Source organism: Scardinius erythrophthalmus (genome assembly GCF_964197995.2).
Source record: "Scardinius erythrophthalmus genome assembly, chromosome: 3".
Lineage (NCBI taxonomy): Eukaryota > Metazoa > Chordata > Actinopteri > Cypriniformes > Leuciscidae > Scardinius > Scardinius erythrophthalmus.
The window spans coordinates 46919904-46936110 of NC_138223.1; the positions used below are offsets into that span (position 1 = coordinate 46919904).

Below are 16207 nucleotides of genomic sequence, written 5' to 3' on the forward strand. Positions count from 1 at the left end.
GTTATGAAAGTTATTCAGTCAAGATCAATATCTTTAGGAGGATATTTTTTCTGTCACTCGTGCTGAGTGCTCATCTTCATCAGGCTTACTCTCAATCACACTTCTTCACATCTGAAATACGTTGCAGATACTTTTTGTATGTCCATTTTAGCTGAAACTGAATATATCATGACTGATATTTGCGCGGCTGAAACTGTGGTCAGATAAAACCATATGCACCTTTAAATTTTACAGGATGTACTTTTTTTTCACATGCCTTATACCCACCTACCAAAGCGTAATTTATCATGCATATATAGTAAACAATTTGTTTGTGAAAATGAATACAAAAATGAAACTAAGGGGGCACAAATCAGATCTGAGGGGGCAATGCTCCTTTTTGCCGTGGCGCCGGGCCTGATAATCAAGCATCAGGTACACCAAAGTAAATGTAAGAATGAAATACGAAAATGCGTTTGTAATAATGGTAATTGAACATTTTATTATATTAACATTATGTTGACCATTTAAAGAGAAAGCAATTCAATTATAAAAAAGTTTTACAGACACTCAATATCAGCATAATATAGTGAATTATTGTAGTCTGGAACACTTTAGACTTCTGGGGCCGTATTCACAAAACATTTTATCTTAGCATTAAGAGTTCTCATAATTAGCCGAAAATGTTCTTATGTAAGAGTTTGATCTTAAATCTTATTCGCAAAGCTGCTGAGACCAACTTTTACTAAGGAATAGAGAGAAGTCTTAAGCTAAGAGAAAGGGGCGGGGTTGACCTTGTTGCTATAATGATGTCATCACGCTTACTAACTATGCAAACAGTGATTGGCTGATGGGGGAGGAGTGGGCTAGTGTCGCTAATTTAACTAGTATATGTTCAGCTAATTGTCAGTCTCTTACATGTCTGCATGGCAAGTGACAAATGAAGTTTTATTAAGCACGTTCAAATGGTCAATATAATCACAGCTCGAGAGGAGGCATATATATACACCCCCACCCCCACCCCCACCCCCGTTCCTCACACTCTCTGGAGCTTCTTAAAGTGTCCTAAAGTTTCTCCTAAATTGACAAGTTTAGAGCTACTTTTAGCCTTTGCATGTTTTGTGAGTACGGACCCTGCTGTTTACTCATTATAACATCTAGAATAAGATCATATTGACATAGAGCTGCTTGTGATGGAGCAAGACATGATGAACACATCAAAGATTTGGTGTGCTACATTAGCCACTGTCCCGGATTACCCAGTTCACCCCATGATATACGTTTATTAAAGCAATACATTGTTTTTGACGGTTTTACATGTTTTACATTTGTGGTTTTGTAGGTTATAGAAAAATATTAAATTAAATTGATATCATGAAAGCAGTTTAAATAAAATTAAATTAAATTAGGACCTCATTCAGAAATGTTACTATCACAAAAAGATTGATTCTGTAAAATAATAATAATAAAAAAAACCACACACACAAAAAAAACAACAACAACATGACAATACCCAATTCCTTACCAAATACCTATTTCTCACAAATCCCTTTTCTGTTGGCAGAGCATGTAAGATCATTCCAGTTCTGGATGGAGTCTAAAGGCATCAGTTCAACACAGGTCTCATTTCGACCTCCATAATTTGGCTGATCTTCAAACCAAAACCTGAATAACATGTGGCAACAAGAGTAAATTAAGAACACTGTAAAATCCAACAGTCATTCTATCTAACACTTTTTAGTTAACTTTACTTTAAAAACCTGGAGTTTTACTTAAAACTCTTCTAATCTGTACTATTTACATGCTATGCTTTTTTATTCAGAAAACCCAAGTTAAGATTAACTGATTGGTTTGAGTGCCATTTTGTCGAGCAAAAAAAAAAAAAAAAATTTTTTTTTTTTGAGGTGGGGAAATTCTTAATAGACTTTTCACTCATTTCCTCCACTTCTCCACATCTTTTTCTTTTTGCATTCACTGATTTCCCAAAGTTATCTTGAATTTTGAATTGTCAATACATCTGAAAAATTTGAGAGAGCATCACATAAGCTGACTTCATAAATTGATGTTGATTTTGAAATTGATTTTTAAAATGTTTTTGTTTGAACTAAGGTGATCAGTGTTCCCTTTGGTTGGGCACTTGGACCTTTCTTTATATTATTGTAATTTACTTCCAATTGATGCACACTGAAAAAAGTGAAACATCAGTGCAATTCATTCAAAATATATATTTACATTGGTGCAATGGAAAATTGTGATTTTCAGTTTATACCTTCTGTTTTCACTTTGCCTCAAAGTAAGTGTTACGCCCTCTATCACTGAAAAAAATGATACTTTGGATTAACTTAAAACAATTGATGTAATTTTGTTACAGCTAATTTTTTTAGATTTTCTCAAATTGCATTTATGATTTAGTTAAAACCATAAATTTTGATTTAATGTCAAACCAATTTTTTTTTTCCAACTCAACATTTTACCTTAACCCAAAGTACACAGCAAAAACTCCATTGTTAAAGTTAATGAGATAATTAAGTGATTAATTTAGTGATGATTGAGCATTATTGAAGACACCTGATGTTAACAAGCAGAATCACTGAAGGAGAAAATCACAAATTGTAAGTTACCATTATGGTGATGGGTGTTTGCTTTAGTTGGACTCTTGAGCCTTATATGTTTACTTTAGACTTTGCTTGTCAGCTGTTATTGATTTATAACAATCAGGTGAATAAAGAGACATCTTCTGATGGTCTGATAGTGTTGGTTATGTTTAGACATGATCATCATTTGAACTTGATCACTGAATTCATTAAGACCCTTTTTTCTGACATAGATTTACATTGTTGATCACAGAATAACTTTGATTCTGCATAAATATCTTAAAGGATTTCTTAAAAGTTGTTTTGAAAAGAAAAAAAAAATCTTTCTTTTAGGCACACACAGACATCAAGATTCAGTCTATGCATCTCAACAATGGTGACGGGCAGAATATTCAATTAGGAAAAGTAAATCACATAGACAATTCAGATCATAATTTATTCATACCGCAATGCATGATGGGAGCCATTAATGAGTTGTGATTGGTGGCAGCCACTGCAACATGCTTTATTATTGTCACCATTGTTGAGATTCACAGGCTGATTATTGATGTCTGTGTTTCTAAATAAATCCATTTGAAAGTCTTTTGATCAGAACAATGTTTATTTAATATTTTAGATTATATGAAAAATACTGAAAATCATAAGCTGTAATTATCAAGTTAAACCAAACTATATCATTAAGTTTCATTTTTTGGATCACAATATGATTATGTCAAAACATAACCAACACCATCAGATCATATTTTTTCTTTGTTTATCTGACTGATATAATTCAATAACAACAGACAAGCATAATTTAAAGTAAACAAATAAGGGTCAAGAGCCCAACTAAAGAAAACACCCATCACCATAATGGTAACTTACAATTTGTGATTTTCTCCTTCAGTGATTCTGCTTGTTATCATCAGGTGTCTTCAATAATGGTCACTCATCACTCAATTAATCACTTAATTATCTCATTAACTTAAACACTCTTGAGTTGAGTTGAGTTGAGTTGGGAAAAAAATAAAATTTTGGTTTGACATTAAATCAAAATTTATGGTTGTAACTAAATCATAAATACAATTTGAGAAAATCAAAAAAAAAAATAGCTGTAACAAATTACACCATTTGTTTTAAGTTAATCCAAAGTATAATTTTTTTCAGTGCACCGATGCAACAATAAATCACTGTTAATTGATTTCAAAGTAAAGGAAGTAATAAATATATAAATACATATAATTAATTTAATCATAACCAAATTTCTTCACAAACTATGATATTTTAAAGTTTTATTGCTAACACTTATTGTCAAAAACATGGTGTGAAACTATTAATTGGATTGATATAATCCATCTATATAATGGAGACAAATAATGGAGAGAAGAGTTGTGTTTTGCAAAAAAAATCTTTGGTTTTGGTATTTATTGAACAGTTGGGTCTTCGGTTATTTTTAGAGGTTGTGATGGTCTCATGCTTAAAATACTTTCACAGTGATTGTCTGTGAGTTTTTCATCACTTACCCTTTTCCCAGTGTTGAATTATCCACCCATTTCATTGTCCCATTGTTCTCAGTCTTAGACAAACCAATCCACACTCTCTCCTTGATGAATGAAGTTATGTGTTTCTGTGTGAATATAAACAGGAGTAAGTGTGATTCCTCTCATTGATTAACAGACACTCACACAATCTCACCTGTTTCTCTTCAGTGTTGATAATGACCAGATCACCACCATGATCCCTGCAGAACTGCCTGCTCTCAGACCAGCTCTTCATCTCATTGGATTTGAACAAACATACAGGCCCACGCGGATTTCCTAACAGAAACTCCCATTTTAAAAACTCTATGGATAGATATAAAGAAAAGGATGAAAAAGAATTAAAAACAGATTCATTCTGACCTTGCTTGGATTTTTCCTTCTTTAGTTCTTCACTCAAAGATGTGACGTTGCTTTCTAACTCCAGTTTCGTCTGATTCAACTGGTCTTTCTCAGCAGTGAGATCTTTGACTCTGGTCTCCAACTGGCTTTTCTCAGCACTGAGATCTTTGACTCTGGTCTCCAACTGGCTTTTCTCAGCACTGAGATCTTTGACTCTGGTCTCCAGCTCCAGTTTCTTCTGACTCAAAGCATCAAAACTTCCCTGTAACTGACTTTTCTCAGCAGTGAGATTATTGACTCTGGTCTCTAACTCCAGTTTCTTCTGACTCAAAGCATCAGCACTTCTCTGTAACTGGCTTTTCTCAGCAGTGAGATCTTTGACTCTGGTTTCCAGCTCCAGTTTCTCCTGACTCAAAGAGTCAGAATTGTTCAGTAACTGGCTTTTCTCAGCAGTGAGATCATTGTCTCTGGTCTCCAGCTCCAGTTTCTTCTGACTCAAAGAGTTGAAGTTGTTCTTCAGTTGGTCTTTTTCAGTCATTAGATCAGTGTTCTTGTCCTGTAAGCTGTTGATAGTGTGATTGAACTCTTCAACTGAGTTCTTGTAACTCTTTAACAGGTCTCTCTCTGCTGTGATGTTGATGTGCTGGAGTGTGATGAAGACCAGCAGAAGAACACAAATGAGCCCGAGACACACTGTCATCAACACCAAACACCTGCGTCCTCCTGACAAACAGATAGAACACACACAGATATCAATTAACAACCATTCACATATTATGCATATATATTTATATTACTTTTGTTACCATTGTTGTGTTTTGCATGCTGAATGTTAACGTCTATGTGTAACACAACCCTGACCAATTGTAAGATATTATCACAAATCTTGTAAAAATATAACAAGATTATATCAACCCAGTTAAAACTTTCACAAGGTATTTATGACATAAGTGTTGACAATACAGTTTAAATCGATTAATAACAAAATTAAAAATAAACTAGTTGATGATTTAGTTTGGTCACCTTTTAAAAGCAATCTATTTATTATTTACTTTTCCTTTGAAATCAACTATCTGTGATTTCTTGTTGCATTGCTGCATTAATTGGAAGTGAATTACAATAATACAAATGAAGGTCCAAGTGACCAACCAACGGGAACACTGATCGTCATAATGGTGAGTTCAAACTAAAACATTTTAGGAAAATCAGCGTGTTTAACGTTCTCTCAAAATTTTTAGTTGTATTGACAATTCAACATTCAAGATGACTTTAGGAAATGAGTGAATGCAACTAAAGAAAGATAACTGCAGTGGAGGAAATGAGTGAAAAGTCTATTAAGAATTACCATTTAAGCCTTGTTTATACTTTCGCCTGGCTCCGCAGCGCGAGTCTCCGCAGACTCCCCAAACGGACGAGGCGTTTACACTTGACGCACTCGCCATTGTACTATTCTTTGAAACGACAGGGGACGACTCGAGCAATTGTCCTCTAAACCATTAGGATTCAGCGGTGAGAAGAAGAAAGCTATACACACGTGACAATGTTTATTTTAGTACACCAGTAAACCCTGAGATTATTACTCATGACAATAAAACAAAATATATGGATATGAGAATGTGTATACAATATAACTAAATTAACGATCTCTTACATATTTTCTAATTTCACTAAACATTTCATTAAGTTTTGTGAACATTTTTATTAAACATGGACCTTTATTTTAATTAAAATACGTTTTATGCTATTGTATGCTCATATTTTAAATGTAAGCAACTAATTTAGACGTGCAAACTGGGTGCCGGTGTGTTGAGAAGTTCGAGCTCGGCCAGATTCGGCTCGAAGTCGTTCGTCTTGGGATGCGGAGCCACGCGCGCTGTTACAAAAAAAGCCGCGCACACCGCCAAGCGAAATGGGGTCTTGTGCACCCAACGCGCACGACCTTCCACACCGCAATGACGTAATTTTTGCTGCGCGCACCTTCGCGCTCGTGCGGACGCGTCGAGTATAAACCTAGCTTAAGTCTATTACATTTTTTTTTTTTTTTGCCTGACAAAATTGCACAAGTCAATCAATCTTAACTGAATAACCAAAGCATAGTATGTGAATAATAAAGATTACTAGATTTTTACAATTAAGACATTAAGTAAAGTTAACTAAAAAGTGTTAGTTAGAACAACTGTTGGATTTTTCAGAGGAAAAAAGGAATGATTGAAATTTTATGTAACAGTTTTCAGTTCCTCAAACATTATTGCTCCATGACCAACTCCATCTCTACGTCAGAATAAAATTTCTACTTACTGCACATTGGAGCTTTTCCTTCATCCTGCCAGAGACTCTCTGTTTGTGGTCCAGTTGAGCCTTCGGTAACTCTATTTACAATATACCTGCCTGATTTCATTATTTGCTATAACTCACAGTCTTACAATACAGTAGTCTATGTGTTCACAGATGAGCTGCGGTCTGTACTGTAAGACTGGGTTTCCTGCTAAGAAAGAACATGAAATCAAACATCCTGCATTAAACAATACAAATAACTAATCTGGAGATTAGAAGAAAGAGCATAAGAACCGCCTTGCCCAGACTTCTCTCCTCTCCCCCTATGAGCCCCCCTCTCCCTACTTCCCTCCTTTCACCCTGACTCAAGTCACTGAAAGTTCACTAAGAATGTCAATATAAAACACATGATGTATCTTGTGAATATATTGTTGTTTCCCATTCAAATTTGGTGTAAGTCTCAGTGCATTTGGTAAAATGGTCTCAATTTCACAATGGTCACTTATATAATGTGCAAGATTGAAAAGTCTGTTCTCCGTTTTGGGTGGTGTCTCTTCAGTATATATGATAATCATGGCTCCTTTCCCCAAAAACCAAATCCCAATTTTTTTTTTTTTTTTTTGTGTGTAAATATTTACAACTCATCCGTTCTAGGTATTTAAGGTAAACTGGCATAACAGTATTTGGAAATCTGTAACCAGGACCCTCACACAGTGCTGAGTACATATCTACACTACACCTGGGATGGGCAAACTCTGTCCTGGAGGGCCAACACTGTCCTGCAGAGTTTAGCTCCAACCCTGATAAACTCTCCTGTTTGTAGCTTTCTAGTAATCCTGAAGACATTGATTAGCCTGGTTCAGGTGTGTTCAGCCATACAGTTCCTGTTTTTAAATAAAGCAACCGGCAACATACCCAGCGGGCACCTTGATGTCAATTTGACATCAAATTGATGTCAAAATTACGTCAAGAAATTGGTCAAAAATGAAAATCAAATTGACGTCAAAGTGTTGATGTCAATTTGATGTCAAGATTTGACCTCTGCTGATGTCATTTTGCCAAACACAAAGGTGAAACGCATGGCCGTACACTTATCACCAGCTTCACTTAAACTAACCAGATTTACTTTATTTAATTTCCGGTTTAAATAAATATAATATTTAAATAGTTTAAAATATATTAAACATATTTTGATGACACCATGATGGTGGTTAGCGTTTGCTTTAGTTGGGCTCTTGACCCTTGACTCTTTAATATAAATTTTCTCTGGCTGCTATAACTGTGTGTTTATAAAGCACAACTGTTGTAGCTAAAAAAGCCATCAGAAACTGAGATCAGGAGATGTTGGCTGTTTATTGATGAAATCATCATGTAACTGCCTGAATCCCTGATCATGTTCAGTGTCTAATGCTTTGATTATATGGGATTTGTGGTTTAAAAGCAGTTTTATTCATGACAGAAGTAATTTGATTCTACAGCATGTCTAGCAGTGTTGATTATCAAATAATGTACTTGATTTTTAAAAACTATTTAGTGCACAAAACCCTGTCATCTATGGCATTAATTAGACGCACACAGACATCAAGAAACAGTGTATGAATCTCAACAATGGTGACAATCAAACAAAATATCCAGATAATCAGATCAACTACAGCTGCATAATTTATTAAAGCTGCAATGCATGCTGGGAGATATGGGTGAGTTTTGATTGGTGGTACCCAGCATGCACTGCAGCATGAAGCATTTCATTGATTGTCACCATTGTTGAGAGTCATACACTGATTCTTGATAGCTAAGTAATAATGTTAAGTTTAATGCATTAAATGTTTTTAAAAACCTTTATTAATTAAAAAAAACATTATTCTCATGCTGTTAAATTAAATGGCTTCTATTATAATACAACATTAAAATCACAAGTCCTATATAACCAAAGATTAGACACTGAATAAGATCAGCGATTCAGGCACCTACATGATGATATTGTCATCATCTTCAATAAACCGCCAACATCTCCTGATCTCATGGCTTTTTTAGCTACAACAGTTGTGCTTTATTAACACACAGTTATAGCAGCCAGAGAAAATTATATATTAAAGAGTCAAGGGTCAAGAGCCCAACTAAAGCAAACGCTAAACACCATCATGGTGTCATCAAAATATGTTTAATATATTTTAAACTATTTAAATATTATATATTTAAACCGGAAATTAAATAAAGTAAATCTGGTTAGTTTTAAGTGAAGCTGGTGATAAGTGTACGGCCATGCGTTTCACCTTTTTGTTTGGCAAAATGACATCAGCAGAGGTCAAATCTTGACATCAAATTGACATCAACACTTTGACGTCAATTTGATTTTCATTTTTGACCAATTTCTTGACGTAATTTTGACATCAATTTGATGTCAAATTGACATCAAATGCCTAGTGATGGCAGTCTGACACTGAAGCTTTGATACGTGTTTCAAACCATTAACTACAATTCCATTTGAACCACTGCTCTGAAGGTAAGGTGCGTGCACTAGATTTATTGTATTTCACTCGTCTTAAAGCCTGTCCACTATCTAACGGGAATCATTTAGATGCAGCCTTGGCTTTTCACCAGGCGAGGGCGCTGTTACTGAAGCTTCGAGTAATGAACCCATTTTCAAAACAATTCTTCTAAGTGATTCGGTGCTTCACCAAAAGCTTTATTTGCCCATCATACGGCAGCATAACATCAGTGTTTCTCTGCTCATCTTTGACTGAAGTACAATGGTGACACACACAACTAATTAATTAAACTAACAGATCTCTCCTGTATCATCTTGCTCAAAAACACATAAAACATTAGGCCTAATCAAATTTATACAATTTTATATTTACTCTCCTTATCAGTTATTGACTTTGCATAACTTTTTTTCTATGAACTTACACTAATATTTCACTAATATTAACTTCTTTCATTTAGTAAATCTAACTCTTATGTTTTACAGTATACAGTGTTTTATACAATCATCATCTAGCGGCCTGATTTACTGATCTAATTTATTGTCTAATGTATTTTTAAGGGTGATGTTTCGTATTTTTGATAGAGATTTTACAGATTGAGATCTATCAGAGTTTTGACAAACCAAAATTATGAAGGTTTTTAAAAAACAGTAAACACTCTCAACATTTCTAACTTCCATATTATCCAGACACACAAAGACATGAATGAATCTCAACAATGGTGACAATCAAAAGTTTTATGGTACAATGCATGTTGGGTACTATCAGTTTGTTGAGGATCAGTGCTGATGGCTGTCGTGTTGATGAGGCCTTCACAGGGGAGAGTCTATAGTTGTAAAGTGAAAATATACATATAAATCTGTTAGTCGAGTTGCAAGTCGACTTACGCCACAAGAGTAACACTTGACGACGTGTGATGTAGGATGTAGGAGTAGAGTAAGCTGAACTAAGTGAACTAAAATGTCCATTGATAAGCTTTTTATTTAGAGGGAGATCCAGTGCACTGACCTCACCAAACTAGTTTTACAAAACATTTTAGAGTCTTGTGTTTTTTCTTGATTTTTAGTTTGAGCCAAAATAACTTATTTTTTTATTCAAAAATGTTCGTAACTGGAATATGAGGTGCTAAATTTATGTAATTACATTAGAGTTATGCTGTATGTTTACTATGGTAATAATAGCAATTGTCCAAAGCAAACGCAATTCAACCCAAATGCAGTTTCACAGACACTCAATATTAGAATAACTGATGAATCACGGCAATCTGGGACACTTTAGACTTCAAAAGTATGAAATAAAATGTATATTTAAGAAGTTTATATAAAATGAAGCAGACTGTTTTAAAAAGCTGGAACTTAAAATAGAAAATGGTCATTCACAATAAGATTGATTCCATAAAATAATGGAAGTAAAACCACAAGAAGACGGGATGAAGCCTATTTCTCACAAATCCCTTTTCTCCTCGCAGAGCATGGGAGATCATTCCAGTTGTTCAGGTTTGAAGATGAACATGACGACTTAATTTCAACACAGTCTTCAATTCCGAGATCATCATTCGGCTCACCCTCAGTCCAAAACCTAAATAACGTATTAGATGTTCAGTTATTCAGAACCCCACATTTTTTGATCAGGAATACAAAATAAGCAGATGCTTTTGAATTTATTTATAGGAAGTATCATTTATTGTGGATGCTGTCATGATTGTGTTTGTAGAAAATATATTTTCAGTTGTTTTCTTAAAGTTATGGTCTCATTTCATTTAATGAGATTACAAAAGACCAACCTACTAAATCCTGGTTTTCTGTGAGTGTTTTCTATCATCACTTACCCTTGCACTGGTTCTCAATCCTGGTCCTGGGGACCCACAGCTCTCCCAGTCAACACTATGATCTCACAGTGATGTCACCATGTGGTCACAACGTCTGCAATCTGAGTTCACAGTGTTCTAAAAGTGTAACCTCACAGCGCTCTCACTGTGTGCTCAAACTATGACCACAATATGAGCTCATCCCAGCTAGAAATGTTATTGTTCTATGAATGTTTTGAGAGCATTATGTTATGTTCTTGTAATATTTTCTGTAGTTAATTTTATTTTTGTAACCAGAATGTTCTCCTAAAAGGTAAGATAACACTCTCTATAAACATTTCAAACATGTTTAGTGATGACATTGATAGAACATTATCCCCCCTAACATTCTTAGACAGTTATAGCGGGAAGTTTCGATGTTTAGAAATTATGTTTAAGAGGTTTACATGTTGAAGTTTGTTTGAAGAGTTTGGTCACCATTGTAGAGGTCAGTGTTTGCTGTAGTTGGGCTCTAGGCCCATATATTATTAACTTTAGATTTTGTTTGGCTGTTGTTTCTGAATTATAATCACCAGTTGAACAAAGAATAAAGTGATCTGATGATGTTGATTATGTTATGACAATCATCATTTGAACTTGATCACTGATCTCATTAAAATCCTTCTTTCTGATTTATGTTGTTGGTTAGTGAATCTGCATAAATGCCCAGAATTTTTTTATATAATATAAAGGATTTCTTAAAAGTTGTAAAAAAAAAAATCATTCTTTTAGGCACACACAGATGTCAAGATTCAGTCTATGCATCTCAACAACGGTGAGGAGCAGAATATTCAATTAGGAAAAGTAAATTACATAGACAATTCAGATCATAATTTATTCATACCGCAATGCATGATGGGAGCCATTAATGAGTTGTGATTGGTGGCAGCCACTGCAAAATGCTTTATTATTGTCACCATTGTTGAGATTCACAGGCTGATTATTGATGTCTGTGTTTTAAATTGATTTATCTGAATGTCTATTGATCAGAATAATGTTTATTAAATATTTTGAATTATAAGTAAAGTATTGATATCATAGGCTGAAGAATCACTAAACTGCTGCTAATAAGTTAAACCAAACTATCTCAATGAGTTTCCTTTTTCAGATCACAGCATGATTATGTCAAAACATAACCAACACTATAACATAACATTTTACTTTGTTCATGTAACTGTTATAAATCAATAACAGCAGACAAACAACAGTAAATATTAAAGTAAACATATAATGGTCTAGAGCCCAACTAAAGCAAACACCCATCACCATAATGGTAACTTACAATTTGTGATTTTCTTCTTCAGTGATTCTGCTTGTTAACATCAGGTGTCTTCAATAATGCTCAATAGTCACTAAATTAATCACTTAATTATCTCCTCAGCCCTAAATGCCGCTTCATCTGAAAGCAGGTGATGGTGATTTACTACTAATCAAGGAACCGGCTTTACTGACGAGATGCGCATAACAATATCGCGATTTAAATCACCCAGCCCTAGTGTCCATAATATGAGCACACAGTGAGTGCACAGTGCGGTTACACTTTTAGCTCACTGTGAACTCACATTGTGGTCATATGGAGAGATCACTGTGAGATAAACATGTTGGGTGGGCTGCACAGTTTGTATGTCTCCCTCATTTAACACACCTGATTCAGATCATCATCTCGTTAGGAAAGAGCTCTATGAACTGAACTGGGAGTGTCAGATAAAGGAGACATATAAAATGTGCAGAGCTGTGGGTCCCCAGGACCAGGATTGAGAACCACTGTACCCTTGTATCAGTGTTGAATTATCCACCCATTTCAAAATGCCCTCGTTCTCAATGTCAGACAAACCAATCACGCTCTCTCCTTGAATGAATTTATGCACCTCTGTGTGTGAATATAAACAGGAATAAGTGTGATTAATCTCATTCATTAAAGCTACAATATGTAAGATTTTTGTAATAAAATATCTAAAAGTGTGATATATTTCCTGCAGTTGTGTACTTACAATATCCCAAAAGTTCCCAAAGATTTTAAATTTTAGAGTAATTCCAATTTTAAATAATGGCTTGTCCCAAATCACTTGTTGCCTGTCAATGACACAATGGGCCCTATTTTAACGATCTGAAACGCAAGTGTCAAAGCGCAAAGCGCAATTAACTTTGTGGGCGGGTCTTGGCACTGTTGCTATTTTCCCGGCGGGATAAATGACTCTTGCGCCAGGCGCAAATCTAAAATGGGTTGGTCTGAAGTAGCTTCATTACTCATAGGTGTGGTTTGGGCGTAACGTGAAATAAACCAATCAGAGCGTCATCTCACATTCCCTTTAAGAGCAGGCGCACTTTTTCTAAAGCGGATTCCTATTATAACGGCGGATTTGCCAGGCGCGCGCCAGGATCGGTTCACAGCCGAGGAGAGCAACGCTCTCATCAGGGACGTTGGGGATGGAGAAACCCACCCAAATTAACTTCGGTTAAAAAGGCGTATGATAATTTGGGTAAATGTGTAAGCTAGATGTGTATGCTTTTATAATAAATTGTCTGTCTATCTATCTATCTATCTATCTATCTATTAGGGCTGGGCGATTTAAATCGCGATATTGTTATGCGCATCTCGTCAGTAAAGCCGGTTCCTTGATTAGTAGTAAATCACCATCACCTGCTTTCAGATGGAGCGGCATTTACTACAAAGAGCCGTAGTTAACTGACAAGCTGAGCCAAATCACATCAATATCGCGGACGTATCGCCAGCGATATTTAATGCGATATGGCTCAGCTTGTCAGTTAACTACGGCTCTTTGTACACAGCGAAACATCCAGTGTTAAATTAACACTCCTGGGAGTGTATGAGTCCACACTCAAGAGTGTTTAAGTTAATGAGATAACTAAGTGATTAATTTAGTGATGATTGAGCATTATTGAAGACACCTGATGTTAACAAGCAGAATCACAGAAGGAGAAAATCACAAATTGTAAGTTACCATTATTGTGATGGGTAGTTGCTTTAGTTGGGCTCTGACCCTTTTATGTGTACTTTAAATTTTGTTTGGCGGTTGTAACTGAGTTAAAACTGCCAGTTGAATAAAGAATAAAAAGTGACCTTATGATGTTGGTTCTATTATGACAATCATCATTTGAACTTGATCACTGAACTCATTAATATCCATCTTGCTGACTTCGATTTATGTTGTTGGTTATAGCATAACTGAATCTGAATAAATGGCCAGAATTTTTGTAAATCAAAGGATTTCTTAAAAGACGATAAAAAAAATCAGTATTTTAGGCACACACAGATGTCAAGATTCAGTCTATGCATCTCAACAATGGTGAGGAGCAGAATATTCAATGAGGAAAAGTAAATTACATAGACAATTCAGATCATAATTTATTCATACCACAATGCATGATGGGAGCCATTAATGAGTTGTGAATGGTGGCAGCCACTGCAACATGCTTTATTATTGTCACCATTGTTGAGATTCACAGGCTGATTATTGATGTCTATGTTTTAAATTAATATGTCTGAATGTCTTTTTGATCAGAACAATGTTTATTAAATTTGAATTATAAGTAAAGTACTGATAATCATAGGCTGAAGAATCACTAAGCTGCTGCTAACAAGTTGAGCCAAACTATCTCAATATGTTTCCTTTTTCAGATCACAGCATGATTATTTCAAAACGTAGCCAACACTATAAGATAACATTTTACTTTGGTCAGTTAAGTGTTATAAAGCAATAACAGCAGACGAACAACAGTAAAAATAAAAGTAAACATATAATGGTCTAGAGCCCAACTAAAGCAAACACCCATCACCTTAATGGTAACTTACAATTTGTGATTTGCTCCTTCAGTGATTCTGCTTGTTATCATCAGGTGTCTTCAATAATGCTCAATCATCACTAAATTAATCACTTAATTATCTCCTCAGCCCTAAATGCCGCTCCATCTGAAAGCAGGGGATGGCGATTTACTACTAATCAAGGAACCGGCTTTACTGACGAGATGCGCATAACAATATCGCGATTTAAATCGCCCAGCCCTACTATCTATCTATCTATCTATCTATCTATCTATCTATCTATCTATCTATCTATCTATCTATCTATCTATCTATCTATCTATCTATCTATCTATCTATCTATCGTCATAATGTATGATTTGCAAAAATGAAAACTGCTGCTTCTGAGAGAATCAAAGGTGAATTCGCATTGTGCAGATGCTACATTGATTATGGCCAAGCATGCGCCCTTAAAATAGCATATGAATAACATGCGCAACGCGCCACTGACTTTAAGCTATTTTTTCCTGGTTAATGGCGTAATTGTTTTCTAAACCTGCAAAATAGCATGAAGGAACGTTTGCGCCGGAACACGCCTCCTTTTTTGCGCTGAACCGCCCAGGGAGCGCAAGTTCACTCCCTAGTTTAGCGACGTGCTTCTGTGGAGGGAAAGCGCGCTTTGCGCGGGTGCAAAATAGGAATGACACATGCGTCGGTGTACAAAGTCAATTGCGCTGGATGCAAGATAGGGCCCCATATCCGCGTTAGCCCAGGATTCCGCTCGTTCTGCCATAATAAACATGGCGACAGACGTTGAGAACTGCGTTACGTCTAGCGCCGCTCTTGTTTTGTTCATACATTATGGACCATGGCAAGCGGACTTTGGGACAAAAGGAGAACTAAAACGAGGATCAATATCAGCGTGGCGTTTTCGCGATGGTCGGCGACTTATATTGTACACTCAAAAAAATGCTATTTTGGCTTTAATTAACTTTTTTATGTCAACATGAACATGAACCAAATATGTTTTTGGTTGAATGTAAAAATATAAATTTTCGGATAATTGAACTTAATTGTTTTGGATAAAATGTATACTGTTAACCTTATTTAACTAAACAGTATTGGATTAACCTTATGTAATTAACTTAAGTTATTTGAAATAAATAATGCTACATAAATCCAACGTAGTTACTGTTGACATAAAAAGTTAATTAAAGCCAACATAGCATGTTTTTGAGTGTAGTTTTATGTCACATACTTTAACAGTCACCCACACAATCTCACCTGCTTCTCTTCAGTGTTGATAATGATCAGATCAGCTCCTCGATCTCTGCAGAACTTCCTGCTCTTAGACCAGCTCATCGGCTTATTGGACATGAAGAAGCCATCTAAACTACACAGATATC

The 16207-nt window shown here is 35.4% G+C and overlaps 1 protein-coding gene and 1 long non-coding RNA gene across 2 annotated transcripts; both read right to left on the reverse strand.

Moving 5' to 3' along the window:
- Nucleotides 1-1028: 1028 nt before the first annotated feature.
- On the reverse strand, nucleotides 1029-6942 carry LOC308688162 (uncharacterized protein). Its single transcript, XM_081361082.1, has 5 exons — nucleotides 6731-6942; nucleotides 4454-5155; nucleotides 4248-4369; nucleotides 4076-4179; nucleotides 1029-1644 (listed from the first exon to the last, which is right to left on the reverse strand). The coding sequence occupies exons 1-5, from the start codon at nucleotides 6828-6830 to the stop codon at nucleotides 1512-1514; spliced, it is 1161 nt and encodes a 386-aa protein (XP_081217208.1). The 5' UTR covers nucleotides 6831-6942; the 3' UTR covers nucleotides 1029-1511.
- Nucleotides 6943-9910: 2968 nt separating this feature from the next.
- Nucleotides 9911-16207, reverse strand: LOC308688423. Its single transcript, XR_014029895.1, has 3 exons — nucleotides 16086-16207; nucleotides 12809-12908; nucleotides 9911-10770 (listed from the first exon to the last, which is right to left on the reverse strand). It is a non-coding gene; the product is annotated as an uncharacterized lncRNA (long non-coding RNA).

Coding starts and splice junctions, on each gene's coding strand:
- LOC308688162 (XM_081361082.1), bottom strand. CDS start 6,830: ATGAAATCAGGCAGGTATATTGTAAATAGAGTTACCGAAGGCTCAACT. Junction 4,370..4,453: donor GAAGGAAAAATCCAAGCAAG/GTCAGAATGAAT, acceptor AGTTTCTGTTAG/GAAATCCGCGTGGGCCTGTA. Junction 1,645..4,075: donor AATTCAACACTGGGAAAAGG/GTAAGTGATGAA, acceptor CATGTTATTCAG/GTTTTGGTTTGAAGATCAGC.